This window comes from Chiloscyllium punctatum, chromosome 7 (assembly GCF_047496795.1).
Source record: "Chiloscyllium punctatum isolate Juve2018m chromosome 7, sChiPun1.3, whole genome shotgun sequence".
NCBI classification, from domain to species: Eukaryota; Metazoa; Chordata; class Chondrichthyes; order Orectolobiformes; family Hemiscylliidae; genus Chiloscyllium; species Chiloscyllium punctatum.
Genome location: NC_092745.1, coordinates 101,186,681 through 101,203,238, shown reverse-complemented (window position 1 = coordinate 101,203,238; position 16,558 = coordinate 101,186,681). Strand labels below are relative to the sequence as shown.

The 16,558-nt window shown below is 39.3% G+C and overlaps 1 protein-coding gene across 1 annotated transcript in view; it reads left to right on the top strand.

The window, feature by feature from the left end:
- LOC140479360 (uncharacterized) overlaps positions 1 to 16,558 on the top strand; it is a 108,149-nt gene that overhangs the window by 55,869 nt on the left and 35,722 nt on the right. Inside the window, exons 13-15 of the mRNA XM_072573270.1 lie at positions 7,958 to 8,049; positions 9,194 to 9,426; positions 13,301 to 13,377. Coding sequence (XP_072429371.1) covers positions 7,958 to 8,049; positions 9,194 to 9,426; positions 13,301 to 13,377 — 402 coding nt within the window. The remainder of the gene's footprint in view (positions 1 to 7,957; positions 8,050 to 9,193; positions 9,427 to 13,300; positions 13,378 to 16,558) is intronic.

Below are 16,558 nucleotides of genomic sequence, written 5' to 3'. Positions count from 1 at the left end.
CTCCATTCTCCATTCCATCATGAAGATTCCTTCATGAAGTTTTGAGCTTCCACCTAATTAATTTGTTTCTGATATTTTTGACTCTCATGAGATTTATTTCAACTCTGCCATATCTTTTCAATCTTAAAGGAATCTGGTACATATTTATCAATAAAAAGGGATGTTTCATTTCTCTGTCTATGAGTATTTTAGGATCTTGATATCTCATTACCTTTGCCATCTCTCATCAGTCAGATGCTTCAGGTATTTCAATCTCTCTCTCTTCTGTAATTAATGTCTTATTTTCATGAAAAAAATACAAAGAATTGTGTGTAAATGCTGGAAATCCGACTGGACCCAAAACATTAACTCTGTTTTTCTCTCCATTGATGCTGCCAGGCCTGAAGAGTTTCTCCAGCAATTGCTGCTTTTGTATCTTAATTTTGCATGCCTAGGTGTGATGGTGCCATGTTTCTTTCCAGGCCTTATTTCCAGTGACTAGATTACTGCTTATACCTCTTTGTTGTCTGTGCTGAATGTTATTCTATTATCTTAGGCATATATATCATCTCCATGTTCCCCTCTCGGCATATCCAGATTTTCAAGTGGTCCTTTGTGGGTTTTTCCTGATAGTTGTGATGGAATCTTTAATGATTAATTTCTGATTTTACATAACTCATCGTTTTTATGTTTTAAACATCTGTATGTCTAATTATTTATACTTATTTCACAATCAATGTTATATTTCTAACCAGATTTTGTTACAAATGAACCTTTGATTTGCTACATACACTGGCCCCTTGTTGTGGAGTTGTTAATAGGACAGCTGACATGACAAAGCTAACTGATATTCCATGATCAGAACTTTTCCCTACTTTGTCTGACAGCATTGTTGCTGTTGGGTGGTGTCCAGACAGTTGGGCATTTTGTTAACACATGAACATCTTGTTCTAATTTCCTAATAAATGGACATACAAAACATCAAGTTTAAAGAATGTCAACCATGATAGTGGCTGATTTCAAGTTCCAGATCAGTAATTTGTATTAATAATATTTAAATTATTCATGATTGTTTTCATTTCATTTCTTTGTAATCCGGTTGGCACTTAGCTTCTTGTGAGCCCCTGTAGCAATTCTTTGAGCAGATACTGCCCCTTCGCACTATTACCGGCACCAGTTTCTAACAGAATTCATAGTGTTTAAAAAATTAAGAGGACTTTTAGCTGATCAAGCTGCACAAAAGTTTCTCTGTCCTCTTCCACTAGGATCTGCATAATCACATTAGCCCACACTTTGATAGATTACTTCATATAGATTTTTATATTCCCCAAAGATCAAAATACCATATGAGCATTGCAGCATATGAATTAGAGGCAAAAGTAGACCATTCAGCCCCTTAAGTTTCTTTTTGCCATTCAGTAGGATCATGGTTCATCTAGTTCTGCTTCACTTCAACATTCCCATCTACTTCCGATAACCCTTAATTCCTATTGAAAATTTATCTACCTCCACCTTATATATAGACAATGACCTCACCGTAACCACTTTTTGTAGCGGAGGGTTCCAAAGTCTGAAAAACAAAAATATTGTCATCTCTGTTCTAGAAGGACAACCCAAAGGCATTTCATGAGGTACATTACATTAGGCTGCTTAATAAGATAGGAGCTCATGATATTGAAAATAGTATATTGATCTGGCTAGAAGATTGGCTAACCAATACAAAACAGAGATTTAGAATAAGGAGGGAGTTTTCAAGATGGCAACCTGTAACTAGTGGAGTGCTGCAGGGATCAGTGCTGGGACCACAATTATTTTCTGTGTTAACAATTTGAGGAAAGTGAATATACTAAAGTCAGATTTGCAGATGACACAAAAATTGATGGGTAGGCAAGTATGACTCAAAGAGTCTGCTGAAGGATTTAAGTAGATTATTTGTGTGGACAAAACTTGACAGTCAGAATATAATATGGGGAAATATGCACTTTGGTTTGAAGAATACAAAAGCTGAATATTATTTAAATTGGCAAAGACTGCAGGAAGCTACAAAACATCCATGAATCATATTGTAGAGATTGCAGATATTTGAAGGGTCTGGGATTTCTTTCTCTGGGTTATACAGCCCACTCAAGGAATATATGAGAGTAGGGATTCATTTCAAGTGTTATATAGGAAATATGAAACTAGACAACTTACTAATGTTACAATTGTGTTGATTGAAATTATCAAGCAATAAACTTTAAAGAATAAGTAAACTGCTATGCTAAAACCTATCAAAAATGTCATACAAATGTAATGGAATTCAGATTGATCTTATGCATAACCATTCAAGAATATCTAGAACTAAAATATCCAACAACATTTAATGTAAACTTACATCTTAAATCTTCAAGTAAGTTCAGCAGATAATTGGGAAAGCATGTAGAATTTGGTTTTTATTTCAAAAGAATGAAGTATGAAAATAGGGAGGTCTTACTAAAACTATATAAGGCACTAATTAGACCACAGCTGGAATACTGTGAATAGTTATGAGTCTCAAGGAATAATACACTAGCATTGGAGGCAACCCAGAGAAGGTTCAATGTGCTGTTACCATTTATGGAGCAATTGTTTAGTGAAGAGAGGTTGAGTATATTAGGCCTGAACTGGTTGCAATTTAGAATAGAGAGATGCAACCTTATTAAAACATACAAAATTCTTCGGGGTCTTGGAAAATGGTTGTTTCCCCTTGTGGGAAAGTCATAGAATCATAGAGTCATAGAGATGTACAGCACAAAAACTGATCCTTTGATCGTCCATGCCAACCAGATGTCCTAACCTAATCTCATCCCATTTGTCAGCACTTGGCCCATATCCCTCTATACCCTTCCTATTCATATACCCATCCAGATGGCTTTTAAATGCTGCAATTGTACCAGCTTCCACCACTTCCTCTGGCAGCTCATTCCAAAAATGCACCACTCTCTGTGTGAAAATGTTGCCCCTGAGATCCCTTTTATATCTTTCCCCTCACACCCTAAACTTATACCCTCTTGTTCTGAACTCCCACACCCCAGGGAAAAGACTTTGTCTATGATGAAGGACTTTTTCCCGAAAGTCCATCGGATTTTCCTGCTCCTCGGATGCTGCCTGAACTGCTGTGCTTTTCCAGCATCACTCTACTCCAGAGTCTGGTTTCCAGCATCTGCAGTCATTGTTTTTACCACTTTGTCTATCTATCCTATCCATTCCCCTCATGATTTTATAAGCCTCTGTAACGTCACCCCTCCGCCTTTGACGCTCCAGGGAAAACAGTCCCAGCCTGTTCAATCTCTCCTTATAGCTCCAATCCTCCAACCCTGGCAATATCTTTGAAAATCTTTTCTGAACCCTTTCAAGTTTAACAACATTCTTCCGATAGGAAGGAGACCAGAATTGCACAGTTAGGACCAGGCAGCATGACCTCTGAATATGCATTCACCTATTTAAGACAGAGAAGTTCATAAAATAATGAGGGGCATAAATAGGGTTAATGGTAGTTCTTTTTTTTTCCTTAGGATGGGGAATTACAAGGCTGGGGGCACATTTTTAAAGTGAGAGGAGAGAGATTTAAAAAGACACGAGGGACAATTTTTTTTACATAGGTGGTGGTTCACATGTGAAATGAACTTCCTGAGGAAGTGGTGGATGTGAGTACAATTACAACACTTAAAATATGTTTGGATAAGTGCATGAATAAAAAAGATTTGGAAGGGTATGGGCCAGAAACGGGCAGATGGGACTAGTTTGGTTTGATGTTATGTTTGGCATGGACTGGTTGGACCGAAAGGTCTGCTTCAATGCTGTATGATTCTATGACTCCATTACTATGAATTATTTTAGAAGGTAGTGAATCTGTGTAATTCTTTACCACAAAGGGCTATTGAGGCTGGGTTGTTAAGTACATTCAAGGCTGAGATAGACAGATTTTTAATCAGGGTTCTAGGGAAAAGGCATGAAAGTGGAGTTGAGCTTTATGAGATCAGCCATGATTTACTGAGCAGACTTAGTGGTCTGAAGGATCTACTTCTGCTCCTATAGTCTTATCCTTCTGCATCTCAGAATTCTGCAGTTGTTCTCCATTTAGATAACATTCTTTCTGCAAAAGTGAACAGAGTAAGAAAAACAATTTTACAATTTCCACATTACATTCTATCTGCCATATTTTTCTCCACTTGTTAAACTGCTCTATGCAGGTCTGCAGCCTCCTGTCTACTTGACATCGTACCACCTATCATCGTGTCATTTGTAAATTTAGTTACCATCTTTTCACTTCCTTCATCTAAGTTATTGATACAAATTGGAAAAAGTGGAAGGCCCAGCACAGATCCCTGCGGGTGCCAGTCATCACATCTTGGCAATCAGAAAAAAAATTGGCATACTCTGTTTTTTGTCAACTAACCCATCTTCTATTGTGCCAGTATGTTGGCCTGATGCATGAGCTTCTATATTGTAAGATAAACCTTTACCTGGAATCTTGTCGAATGCCTTTTGGAAATCTAAGTACTGTATGTCATTGGACTCCCATTATCTACAACACATGTCATTTTTTCAAGGAATACTAATGAATTGGTTAGACATAATTACCTTTTTGCAAAACCTTCTGGCGTTCCTGATTACATAGAAGTTTTTGAAATGGCCAGCTATACCCTTCTGAATGGTTGATGTTAACACCTTATCCATGACAGATGTCAAGCTTGCTGGCCTATAGTTTTCTATTTGTGCCTCCTTCTCTTCCTAAATAGAGGATTAATATTTTCTACCTCTAGGCCAGAGGGACCTTTCCAGAATCTTGTGAATTTTGGAAAATTAATGTCAATGTATCTACAACAAAATTAGGTATCTTTTTTAAAACCCTAGAATGATTTCCATTAAACTCAGACATCTGATAACCTGCAGCACACCTAGTTTGCTCAATATCACTTCCTCATTGACTGTAATTTCCCCAAACTCTTCCTTTCCTTCCAATTCCTGAATTACAGGTGTTACTGAGAAATTTTGTATCCTCTGTAATGAAGATAGAAGCAAAATATTTCATCACTCTTTTTTTATGAGTAAATGTTCACTCCCTATTCTTATTTTCTAGAGGACCAACACTCCCTCTGTCTATTCTTTGCATTTTTAGATATTTTTAGATATTCTTGCTATCTGTTCCAATATTCTAAATAGCTTTCTCTCTCACTCTAATTTTTCCACCTGATTAACCTTTCAGTCACTCTTTGCTATTCTTTATATTCTGATCAAGGATCTTTGTGCAATTACATTAAATTTTCTTAAGTTTGATATTTACCTGAACTTCATTCACTGACCATGAATGCTGCGTGCTTTCCTTGGAATTCTTATTTATAGTAGGAATACACTTATTCTGAGTAGTCTGGAATATCCATTTAAATAACTGCCATTGCTTCTCTGTTGATCTATCTTCTTGTAAATTTCTCCAGTTCTCATACCCATTCTCTCCGCTTTCAAACTGGATGTAAAATTTGATGCCACTTTGAGCATAATATTCGATCCTTCCTTGGAAGAACCTTAATCACAAATAACCATACAATGCTTGATTTTACAGTTCTCATCCTTGCTTTCAAATCGCTCCATTTTGGTCCATCCAGATCCTTGTCATCTGTTCCAGTCCTACAATCCTCTGAGATATCTCCAAATCTAGTCTCTCAAACATCCCAAATTTTAATTGCTTCACCACCGGTGTCAACCCTTTAGCCACCTGTATCCCTACTTATATGTTACATTTTCTTTCTTTAATATACTCTTCAAATTTACCTGTTTGACCAACCTGTGGCTGTATGCTCTCATATCTTATTTTGAAGTTCAGTATCATGTTTTAGAACATGGAATAGTAGAGTACAAGAACAGGCCATTTGTACTGCCTTGCCTGTATGAATGCCATGCATGATGCCAAATGAAATTAATCTCTTCTTCCTGCCCTTGGTCCATATTCCTCCATTTCTTGCATATTCATGTGCTTATCTAAAAGTCCCTTAAATGCCCCTATTGTATCTGTCTCCAACCCCACCCCGAACAATGCGTTCCAGACTTCTACCACTCTCTGTGTAAAATAATTGCCCCTCACATCTCCTTTGAACTTTTTCCCTCTCACCTTAAATGCATACTCCCTAGTATTAGACATTCCAACTCTGGAAAAAAGATTCTGACTGTCAACCCTATCTATGCATCTCATAACTTTATAAACTTCTATCAGGTCTCCCGTCAGCTTCCATTGATCAAGAGAAACCACCCAGATTGTTCTAACCTCTTCTTATACCTCATACCCTTGGTAAGCATTTTGGTAAACCCCTTCAGCACCCTCTCCAAAGCCTCCACATTCTTCCTGTAATGTGGCGAGCAGAATTGACCGTCATACTTTAAGTGTGGCCTAACCAATGTCTTACAAAGCTGCAACATGATAACCTGACTCTTGTAATCAATTCCCTGACCAAAAAAGGCAAGCATGCCATACACCTTCCTTACCGCCCTAGCTACATGCATGGTCACTTTCAGGGAGTATGAACCTGAACCCCACAATCCTTCTGTACATCAATGCTGTTCAAAGCTTGTCATTAACTGTATACTTTTAATTAATATTTGATCTCCCAAAGTGCAGCACCTCACACCTAACTAGATTAAACTCCATCTGCCATTTCTCCGCCTATATCTACAATTGATCTACATCCCGCTGCATTTTTTGACAACCTTCTACACTATCCACAACTCCACTGATCTTTGTACCAGCTGCAAACGTACTCAGCTATCCATCTATATTTTCATCTAATTCACTTATATAGATCACAAACTGCAGAGATTCCAGTATGGATCCCTGCAGAACACCACTAATCATGGACCTCCAGCCAGAAAAACACCCTTCCACCACTACCCTCTGTCTTCTATGGACAAACCAATTCTGAATCCATATGGCCATGTCACCATGGATCCCATGGATCTTAATCTTCTCAATGAGCCTACCATGACAGACCTTGTTAAAAGCCTCACGAAAATCCATCTAAACATCCACTGCTCCACCTCAACCTTGTCACCTGTTCAAAAAATTCAATCAAGTTAGTAATACATGACCTACCCTGTACAAAGCCAGGCTAACTGTCCCTAATTAGGCCATATTTTTCCAAATGTGCATAAATACTATCCCTAAGAATTCTCTCCAATAGCTTTCCAACCACCATTGTGAGACTCACCAGTCTATAGTTTCCTAGATTACCCCTATTCCCCTTGTTGGACAGAGGAACAACAATAGCTACTTGTTCTATAATTTCCCTGTGAATTGCCTTGGGATAATATAATACAAGATGTTAATGTTGCTTTTAGCGACAATCCAGAAAATAAGCCATGCTGCATTGTTCAATCTTACCTGGAATGACTACACTTTCCAAAATGCCACCAAGAAACTTGCAGGCCTGGTGAGCCTACTTAATTATGCCCGTGTGGAACTCTTTCTATCGGATAAATGGAGGACCATGTGCTGTCTACCAAAAAAATACTCATAATAATGGTATAGATATAGGTCTAAATTTTCATTAAGAGTAACAGTCAGCTGTGACATGAACCTTGGCTCCAATACCAAGTTATGGTTCAATGAGTGGCACATTGGATATCCTCCTTATATGCCTCTTGTGCAACATTGCCTCCACTTCAGTAACCTTCAGACATGGAGTAAAGTTAGGTGGCACACAGAACAACTTCAGCTGATAATATTTAAGATACGATCTAAACTCTAATAAATGTTAAGACTCTAATTGTGATGCTAAACATGGGACAGTCACTTTAGAAATTTTTTTTATAAATGGAGAAGGTGGGCGGGAGAATACATGATGTTTAAGGCTAAAGATGATACAAAAAAAGACAAACATACATTTCTGTTGTGTACACTGTGTGTCATAAACAGTCTTATAATAATTCTATAGGGAACTGACAATTGCTGTAATTTTTCCCCTAACAGTCAACCAGATAGTGCTTATGAAAAGAATTGTTTTGAAGCATGGAAACGCTGTGCCCCAAAGACACTTAGGAACAGAAGAGCGGTGGTGAAAAGTACGAAGAGAGAAGTTCAATATATATAATATTTATATTGTTTTGGTGATGTCTCATGCCTCAAATTTTACATCTTTTCCTTCAATTCCATGCTCCTACCAATTGCTTGTTTAGGTTAAATATGACAATGCACACCCTTAATCGTAAGATAAACTCCATTACCTGATCTATCATCAAGATAACTTAAGTATTTAAGTTAAGGTTAATCCACTCTAACCCATATCAGTGTTAAAACTCTTACTGTATCTTGCTACCTTTAGAGTTTGTTTTCTTTGTGCCCTCCTTGTTAGCTTGTTTAGATTCAAAAGCTCAAACTTGACAAACACAATTGCTTATCGGTTATCATCTTTGCATTGGTTAGTACACTTCTGCATCACATAGCAGATAGAGTTTATAATTTTTGTTCTCATTTTCACTTTAAAATCTCCACAATATCTTTCAGTTCTCCCCAAATCTCATTTTGGTCTTTTGACTGTGGCCAATTTTAACCCCTATCAATATTCTCCATTGACGGTGGCTGGGCTTTCCAGATGGAATTGTGCTGCTCATTTTTTCTACATCTTTCCATCTTCAAAATCATCTCAAAATGTACTTCTCCGATTTCAGCCAGTTCCACTAACATATTTTCCAGTTTCCCACTTTGTATGTGAATATCCCAAACAACTTCCCAACACTATGACTTCATATTGTGGCAATTATTTCTATATTTTAAATACTTTATTTGTTAAATAGAGAAATTAGAATACTTAAGTATTTGCAAACATGCTTAATTTGAATTAAGAACATTCCAAAATGTTGAAAACCATTTTCCAACCCAGGAAACATCACTTTCCCCAGGGTAAGAAATCCACATGAAAGGAGCTTGGGTAGTTTCAACCCAGTTTCTAATGAGTTTCAACCTCAACCATAATAAGCCAATAATGAGGCAGGTTTCTGGTCTTACCTTGGTATGGAGAGAATGGTCTTCTGACCAAAAATGTACTCCATATAATTAGGGGGGGAAAAAGTGTTTTGTGATTCAGTGGTGTTGTGAAAATCTTCCGAGGATAAAGGAAAAGTTAAAGAGGAACAGTAGAAGAAAGGCTATGAGAGAGTGGAAAAAGGCACCAACTTCAACTTTAAGTATTTCAATTCTTTCTTCCAGATGTTTGTGGCTCTCGTGAGAAGCTTCCACTTAAAAAACAGCCAAGAAGAGAAACTGGAAGATCAGTTCCCACCATGCCAGGTCAACATTGCATTACAAGAACTTGCAATGTTGATTCACAGAGTTCTTCATCTTACAAGTCACACCACATTTATGCTCCACAGGATCCACTACAGTATAGAGTAGGCAGAAAGAGGTTTTCCACAGTGCAGCCCCACAGCAACCAAAATCAGGTGAAATTAATTCATATCTACATAATGGTTTCAAAGGATTGTCATATTTAAAGTAATAGAATCATTTATAGTGCAATTGTACTTCCAATAACCAGTTAATGTTTTTAAAATTGATATATTACTAATTAACCTAAAAGTTCAACAATACAACTTTTTTCAATATGGCCGGAGCTTATCAGACAATGACTGTACAGGCTCCTCCAATGTTTCACAAAGTACAGACACGGATGGAAGATTATTTATCTCTGGCTGTTTGTAATTGGACTATTTGAGATAATGATTCAAAAATTGTTGTTTTATCACCTTGATTTCTCCTGTTTGCCAGCTCAATTCTGTTGTACTGTTGTTAATGATACCATATACAGGATGAGTGAGCCATTGAACTTTGTCAGATATTTCAGTGGTCATGGGTGATGGTGTACTACTAATGTCACTGGACTAGTAATCCAGAACTGCAGGCTAAAGGTCTGGGGATATATATTTGAACCCCACTATGGCGGATGGTGAAACTTGAGTTTGATAAAAATCTGGAATTAAAGACTAGCCTAATAACAATCGTGTAATCAGTATCAGTTGTCTTGAAAACTCACCTATCATGTAGAGGTGAGAAAAGTTCCCTTCCTTACCTGATCTAATCCACATGTGACTCTTAGTGTCAGCAATATGGTTGATTCTTAACTGCATGCTTAACCTGGTGATCAATGTCTACATCCCATGAATAAATTAAAAGAACACAATTCATTTGAAATACCAATCAGAATATCTTAGTTCAAATGTACTTCAAATATACAGGACATAGCATTGAGAAAATGAGAGGGTGACAAAATAAACTATAGCTTTCTTTAAAAGGTTTGACTCTGTGAGTGTGTGGTACTCAGTCTGCCAAACTATCCCCAGTGGAGAGCTTAACACTAATGCACCCCTCATGATACCATATATAGTAAAGCAACATTTACCAACCATTCACAGTGAGTGGGCACAGAATGTTGTACTTTCTAGCAAGAATATTGATAACTTTGCTTTAGTTATGAATGTTTGATTTCAGAAGAGGTGAAGTGTTTTACTGCCATAAATCCTATTACCTGTGAGCCTTTTGTTTTTGCCAGTCCTTTCAGTCGTTTGTATGACCCATGTCAGCACCATTTAAACAAAGTCTGTCAGGAAAGTGTGATCATAAAATGACAGCAGAGAGAAAAGTGAAGATGAAACACAGATGACTGCAATGGCAAACAATTATGATTATAAACATGAAACGTATAGAACATCAAATGTTTAGTTTTATAGGTTCCTCTCCTTTGCTCAGAGCAGGTTAAAATCAAAATTAGTGGAATTGATATAGAACGTCGTGTGTGTGTGTGTGTGTGTCGGGGGGGGGCTTCTCACTCGGGCTGAGTTTTGCTTGACCTACGCAGGAAGTCTGCTTGGTTTCTGTTGAGCAGATTAAAGCTGACCTGTGGCTCTTTGACCTCATCATCTCAGCTCAACCAAGTGCATCACCAGCAGCAAGTACTCTGGACAGTTATTCCATTCCAGCCCCCACACTGGCTCAGTTGTCTCAATATGGCTCAGGAAACCAATGGAGTTCTTAGCTATTCAAGATCCTGCAGTCATTCACTGCCTTACTCAACTGAGCTATAAATAATCCTTTAACAAGTTGTTTAAATAGAACATGCAGGAATTTTGATATCATTGGGCACAGGAATCACTATTCACAACCTGCCCGTGTCAATGAAGGTCAAGGTATAACAAATAGAATTTGTGTGCCTTCCTTAACTACATGGTTCCTTACCGAGTTTTGAGAATGGTTTCTGCAGTTGCTGTTATGCCTTCACCAATGCTTTCTACACCTGAAAGCTGTAGTAAATCCTGGCTTACATCAAGTGCTTTGGCAATATTACTTGAGGATGACATGGGGCTGAAATTTTCCAGCCTCTGAACAATATGGGCAATGACAATTCAGTTGGGAAAATTTGGTGAGATTGAAAAAATTCTTGATGCCAATGAAAAACATTTGACTTTGCACCCAAGCTTTGAACAGTAAGATGAGCACCTTTGCTGCTGAGTGGTGAGAAGCCCATTTTGCATGCTTTAACATCCCATTATTACCTAGTTCCACCTCATTTATATGAAGCTTGCTGTACTCCCATGTGCTGGAGAGAAACTCAATGTCAACATCTCCTGACTTGAAGTTATACTGGGTACCTGGCATTTCCAGCTCGCCACTTGCTCCTCCAGGCCTCCATCTCTGCCAACCTTTCAGGGCACACACCATGTGGTAAAGACTGCCTGCCACTCTGCCCTACACCCCACTCCCACCCCCATCCATACGAGATGGCATTGGACATGAACCAGCCTCACCACATCATTATGGTTCATCTTCAACTCACTCAGAGTACAGTTATCCACTTCAATGCTTCACTTTGGAGCACACTACCTTGCATTGTGCTGCTGCTGCCAGAGACTGCATGGCACCCATTTAAATCACCAGAGCAGGGTGCACTTCTTCAAGGCAGGTGGCATCTTAGAGGGAGGCTACATAACAGGATTATTTTAATGTAAGTTCTTAAAAAATTAGTTCCAAAGTAGAGGAAGGATCCATTGTGAATAATGCAGTGATATTAGTGGTGAGAGGGAAGCAGGAGGAGAAATGCCAAGAGACATTCAAGCACCATCGTCAGAAGGAATGATGAACTACTTACAGTGTGACTTTGTTGCCATCCCACACCCTGTCCCTCATCTCAACATTTAACTTCTGAATTCCTGCTTTCAGACACCTTAAGAACGGTCACTTGCCCAGTCCCAATAATCCAAAGCGTAGAAAAGAGAGTGACATTACAATACTAATGCAAAGACCCTATCACTTGATCTGACACTCACTGCAATCAACTCTGACAATGTACATACCTTAAAGACTCTTAACAAATTGGTATGACCTTACAGTGAGTCACTAGAGATGAGTGGGCTGTACCTGAAAAGGATGAAGCTTTGCCAGCATCACTGCTGTACTGCGGTAGTGGACCCAGATAATGACCTCAGTGATGTGGGATACAGGAGTGGACTGAATAAGCATGTACACCAAGATGCTGGGTGCAGTATCTGACTGGCCAGAGCTTCTTCTGTCAAGGAACAAGGAGATTGACTCCAATATATTAGAGAAGCTAATAGAGAGCTTGCCACCTGTCCAGCCTTTGTTCTAACTCTCTGCCATGCTGAATACTCAGCGAAGTTGTTATTGCTGTCCTCACTCAGATTTTGTGCAACCTCTCGTCACATATGCCACCTTTTCCTATGTCATTTGATGCAGCAAAATTCTGACAGATCAAAAAGGTCACCAAAACATATCCAGAAATAAAACTAGCTAGTTATGCTACCAGTTCTGCATGCACCCATACCCTTGTAGGCTACCATGCAGCCAGTTAGAAACATTGGCAGGTCTTGTGCCCAGCATCATGCAATGTAAACTAATGATGGGACTAGATTGGGTTGGGATATTTGGTCAGCATGGATGGGTTGGACTGAAGGGTCTGTTTCCATGTTGTTCATCTCTATGACTCTATGTGACAATGGTCAGCAATAGTATAATTCTCTCATAGATCGTTTTAACAGTAATCTTCTATAATTTAATCAGAGATCTAATGCAAAAGCAAAAAAGGTGAAAAAGATGTTTTGGTTTGTAGCAACCAGTATATTTGGCCTGTTTTCTTTTAGGATATGGAGCAATAACTAAATCAATTGGAAAGTTCCTTTGTTTGAAACTATCATCCATTTTAAATACCATCTCATTATTTGTAAACACATGCCGTATTCTGCACATGACTGGAATTCTTCGAATTGTCTTCATTTGCTTTTCAAGCTTTCTGTTTGTGTTCAACAGGAACAAACAGAGCTGGAAGTACAACATGCAAATTGCAATGCTGAACAAAAAGATAAACTAACTAAGGCAGCAATATGGTAAAACACCCTTTCCTTGTTCTTCCTTTCCTTGCTCCCATGTTGGCTTCCAATCTCATTACTCTAAAAAATGGTGAACTGTTGTGGTTTAGTAGGTGTGATGATGCTGCTGTTTTAACAAGATTATGTTGTCCTTGGATTTTTTTTTCAGAAGGTTCATTAATACAGGGACTCTGGGAGGTCCAGGTTTGAAGAGTTTTAGGGCCAATTTGATTATAGTTAACAGACACTGCCTCAGACAAAATGCTTTCAAATAAAAATAAAACACTTGTACAATGAAAGGGGAGTGGCCAGTTCTCCCAGCTCAGCTATACTCTGGTTTGGTTTGGTTTTAGCAGTCTGGCTGTTCACTGAAAGCAGTCAGTCGTTGTGAAGCTGCTAGACCCAAAGAAGCAGGTCGACCCAAAGAAGCAGGTCGACCCAAAGAAGCAGGTCCATCTTGATCCTCCCTCTCTGTGACATCTCTCCTGTAAGAACCTGTGTTGGATTTTTCTTTGTTTTGTCAAGAGGTGTTTGTGGGGATTGTTGCCAGTATTTGGAACAGCATTATTAAGTTGGGATAATCTATTGGGTTTTGGGATAGGTTAAGTTATTCTATATTTTGTACTCTTTTGTTTGGGCTTCATTCAGTATTCTTGTAAATACATTCTGTTTTGTTTAAAACTAAGTGGTTTGACCAGCTGCATCACTCCTGGAATATCTGCTATACACCTGCTTAAAGCAATTAGCAAAGTTCGAGTCTGCGCTACTTTCTTGAAATGTTTTGAGGGGGTCTGGCCTGGTCCATAACTGGGGCACTTTGCGGGATTTAGAGTCAGAGTCATAGAGATATGAGAAAGAGACCCTTCGGGTCCAACTCGTCCATGCTGACCGGATATCCCAACCTAATGTAGTTCCACCTACCAGCACCCGGCCCATATCCGTCTTAACCCTTCTTATTCATAAACCCATCAAGATGCCTTTTAAATGTTGCAATTGTACCAGCCTCCACCACTTCCTCTGGCAGCTCATTCCATACATGTACCACTCTCTGCGTGAAAAAGTTGCCCTTTAGGGCTCTTATATCTCTACTGTCTGACCCTAAACCTATGCCCTCCAGTTCTGGACATCCCCCACCTCAGGGAAAAGACTTTGTCTATTTATTCTATCCATGCCCCTCATGAACTTGTAAACCTCTATAAGGTCACCCCTCAGCCTCCGACACTCCAGGGAAAACAGCCCCAGCCTATTCAACCTCTCCCTGTAGCTCAAATCCTCCAACCCTGGCAACATCCTTGTAAATCTTTTCTGAACCCTTTCAAGTTTCACAACATCTTTCCAAACTAATCCAGGAGGAAAAACATCAAGAGAAAACTCAGATAGTGTAGCAGCCAGGAGACATTACTGAAGCTTCCAGCTCTTTTGAGATCCCAATAACCTCTGATGCTACTGGGAAAAACAAAACCCAGAAATCTGGATCTGTGAGAGCTGGCGACGCCCATTCAGGCTGTTTAGCTCAAATCCTCCAACCCTGGCAACATGCTTGTAAATCTTTTCTGAACCCTTTCACATTTCACGACATCCTTCCAACAGGACGTAGACCAGAATTGCACGCAATATTCCAACAGTGGCCTAACCAATGTTGGGTACAGCCACAAAATAGAACATAGAACATTACTGCGCAGTACAGGCCCTTCAGCCCTAGATGTTGCGCCGACCTGTCTTACCAATCTGAAGCCCATCTAACCTACACTATTCCATGTACATCCATATGCTTGTCCAAGGATGACTTAAATGTCCTTAAAGTTGGCAAATCTACTACCATTGCAGGCAAAGCATTCCATACCCTTACTACTCTCTGAGTAAAGAAACTACCTCTGACATCTTTCCTATATCTATCACTCCTCAATTTAAAGCTATGCCCCCTCGTGGTCGCCGTCACAATACTTGGAAAAAGGCTCTCCCTGTCCACCCTATCTAACCCTCTGAGATTATCTTATATGTCTCTATTAAGTCTCCTCTCAATCTTCTTCTCTCTAATGAAAACAGCCTCAAGGTCCTCAGCCTTTCCACTTAAGATCTTCCCTCAATTCCAGGCAACATCCTAGTAAATCTCCTCTGCACTCTTTCCAAAGCTTCCACATCCTTCTTATAATGCGGTGACTAGAACTGTACACAATACTCCAAGTGCGGCCACACCAGAGTTTTGTACAGCTTGTACCTCATGGTTCTGGAACTCGATCCCTCTATTAATAAAAGCTAAAACACTATATGCCTTCTTAACAACCCTGTCAACCTGGATGGCAACTTTCAAGGATCTATGTACATGGACACCGAGATCTCTCTGCTCATCTACACTCCAAAGAATCTTACCATTAGCCCAGTACTTTGCATTCCAGTTACTCCGACCAAAGTGAATTACCTCACACTTGTCCGCATTAAACTCCATTTGCCACCTCTCAGCCCAGCTCTGCAGCTTACCTATGTCTCTCTGTAACCTATAACATCCTTCGTCATTATCCACAACTCCACCGACCTTAGTGTCGTCTGCAAATTTACAAACCCACCCTTCTACGCCCTCATCCAGGTCGTTTATAAAAATGATGAACAGCAGTGGACCCAACACCGACCCTTGCGGTATACCACTAGTAACTGGACTCCAGGATGAACATTTCCCATCAACCACTACCCTCTGTCATCTTTCAGCAAGCCAATTACTGATCCAAACTGCTATATCTCCCACAATCCCATTCCTCCGCATTTTGTACAATAGCTTACTGTGGGGAACCTTATCGAACACCTTGTTGAAATCCATATACACCACATCAACCAGTTTATTCTCATCTACCTGTTTGGTCACCTTCTCAAAGAACTCAATAAGGTTTGTGAGGCACGATTATCCTTCATAAAACCGTGCTGACTATCCCTAATCAAATTATTCTTTTCTAGATGATTAGAAATCCTATCTCTTATAACTTTATCGAACACTTTACCAACAACTGAAGTAAAGCTCACTGCTCTATAAATACCATGGTTGTCTCTACTCCCCTTCTTGAACAGAGGAGCCATATTTGCTATCCTCCAGTCTTCAGGCAATATTCCCGTAGACAATGACGATTTAAAGATCAATTCCAAAGGCTCGGCAATCTCCTCCCTGGCTTCCCAGAGGATCCTAGGTAAATCCCATCCAGCCCAGGGGACT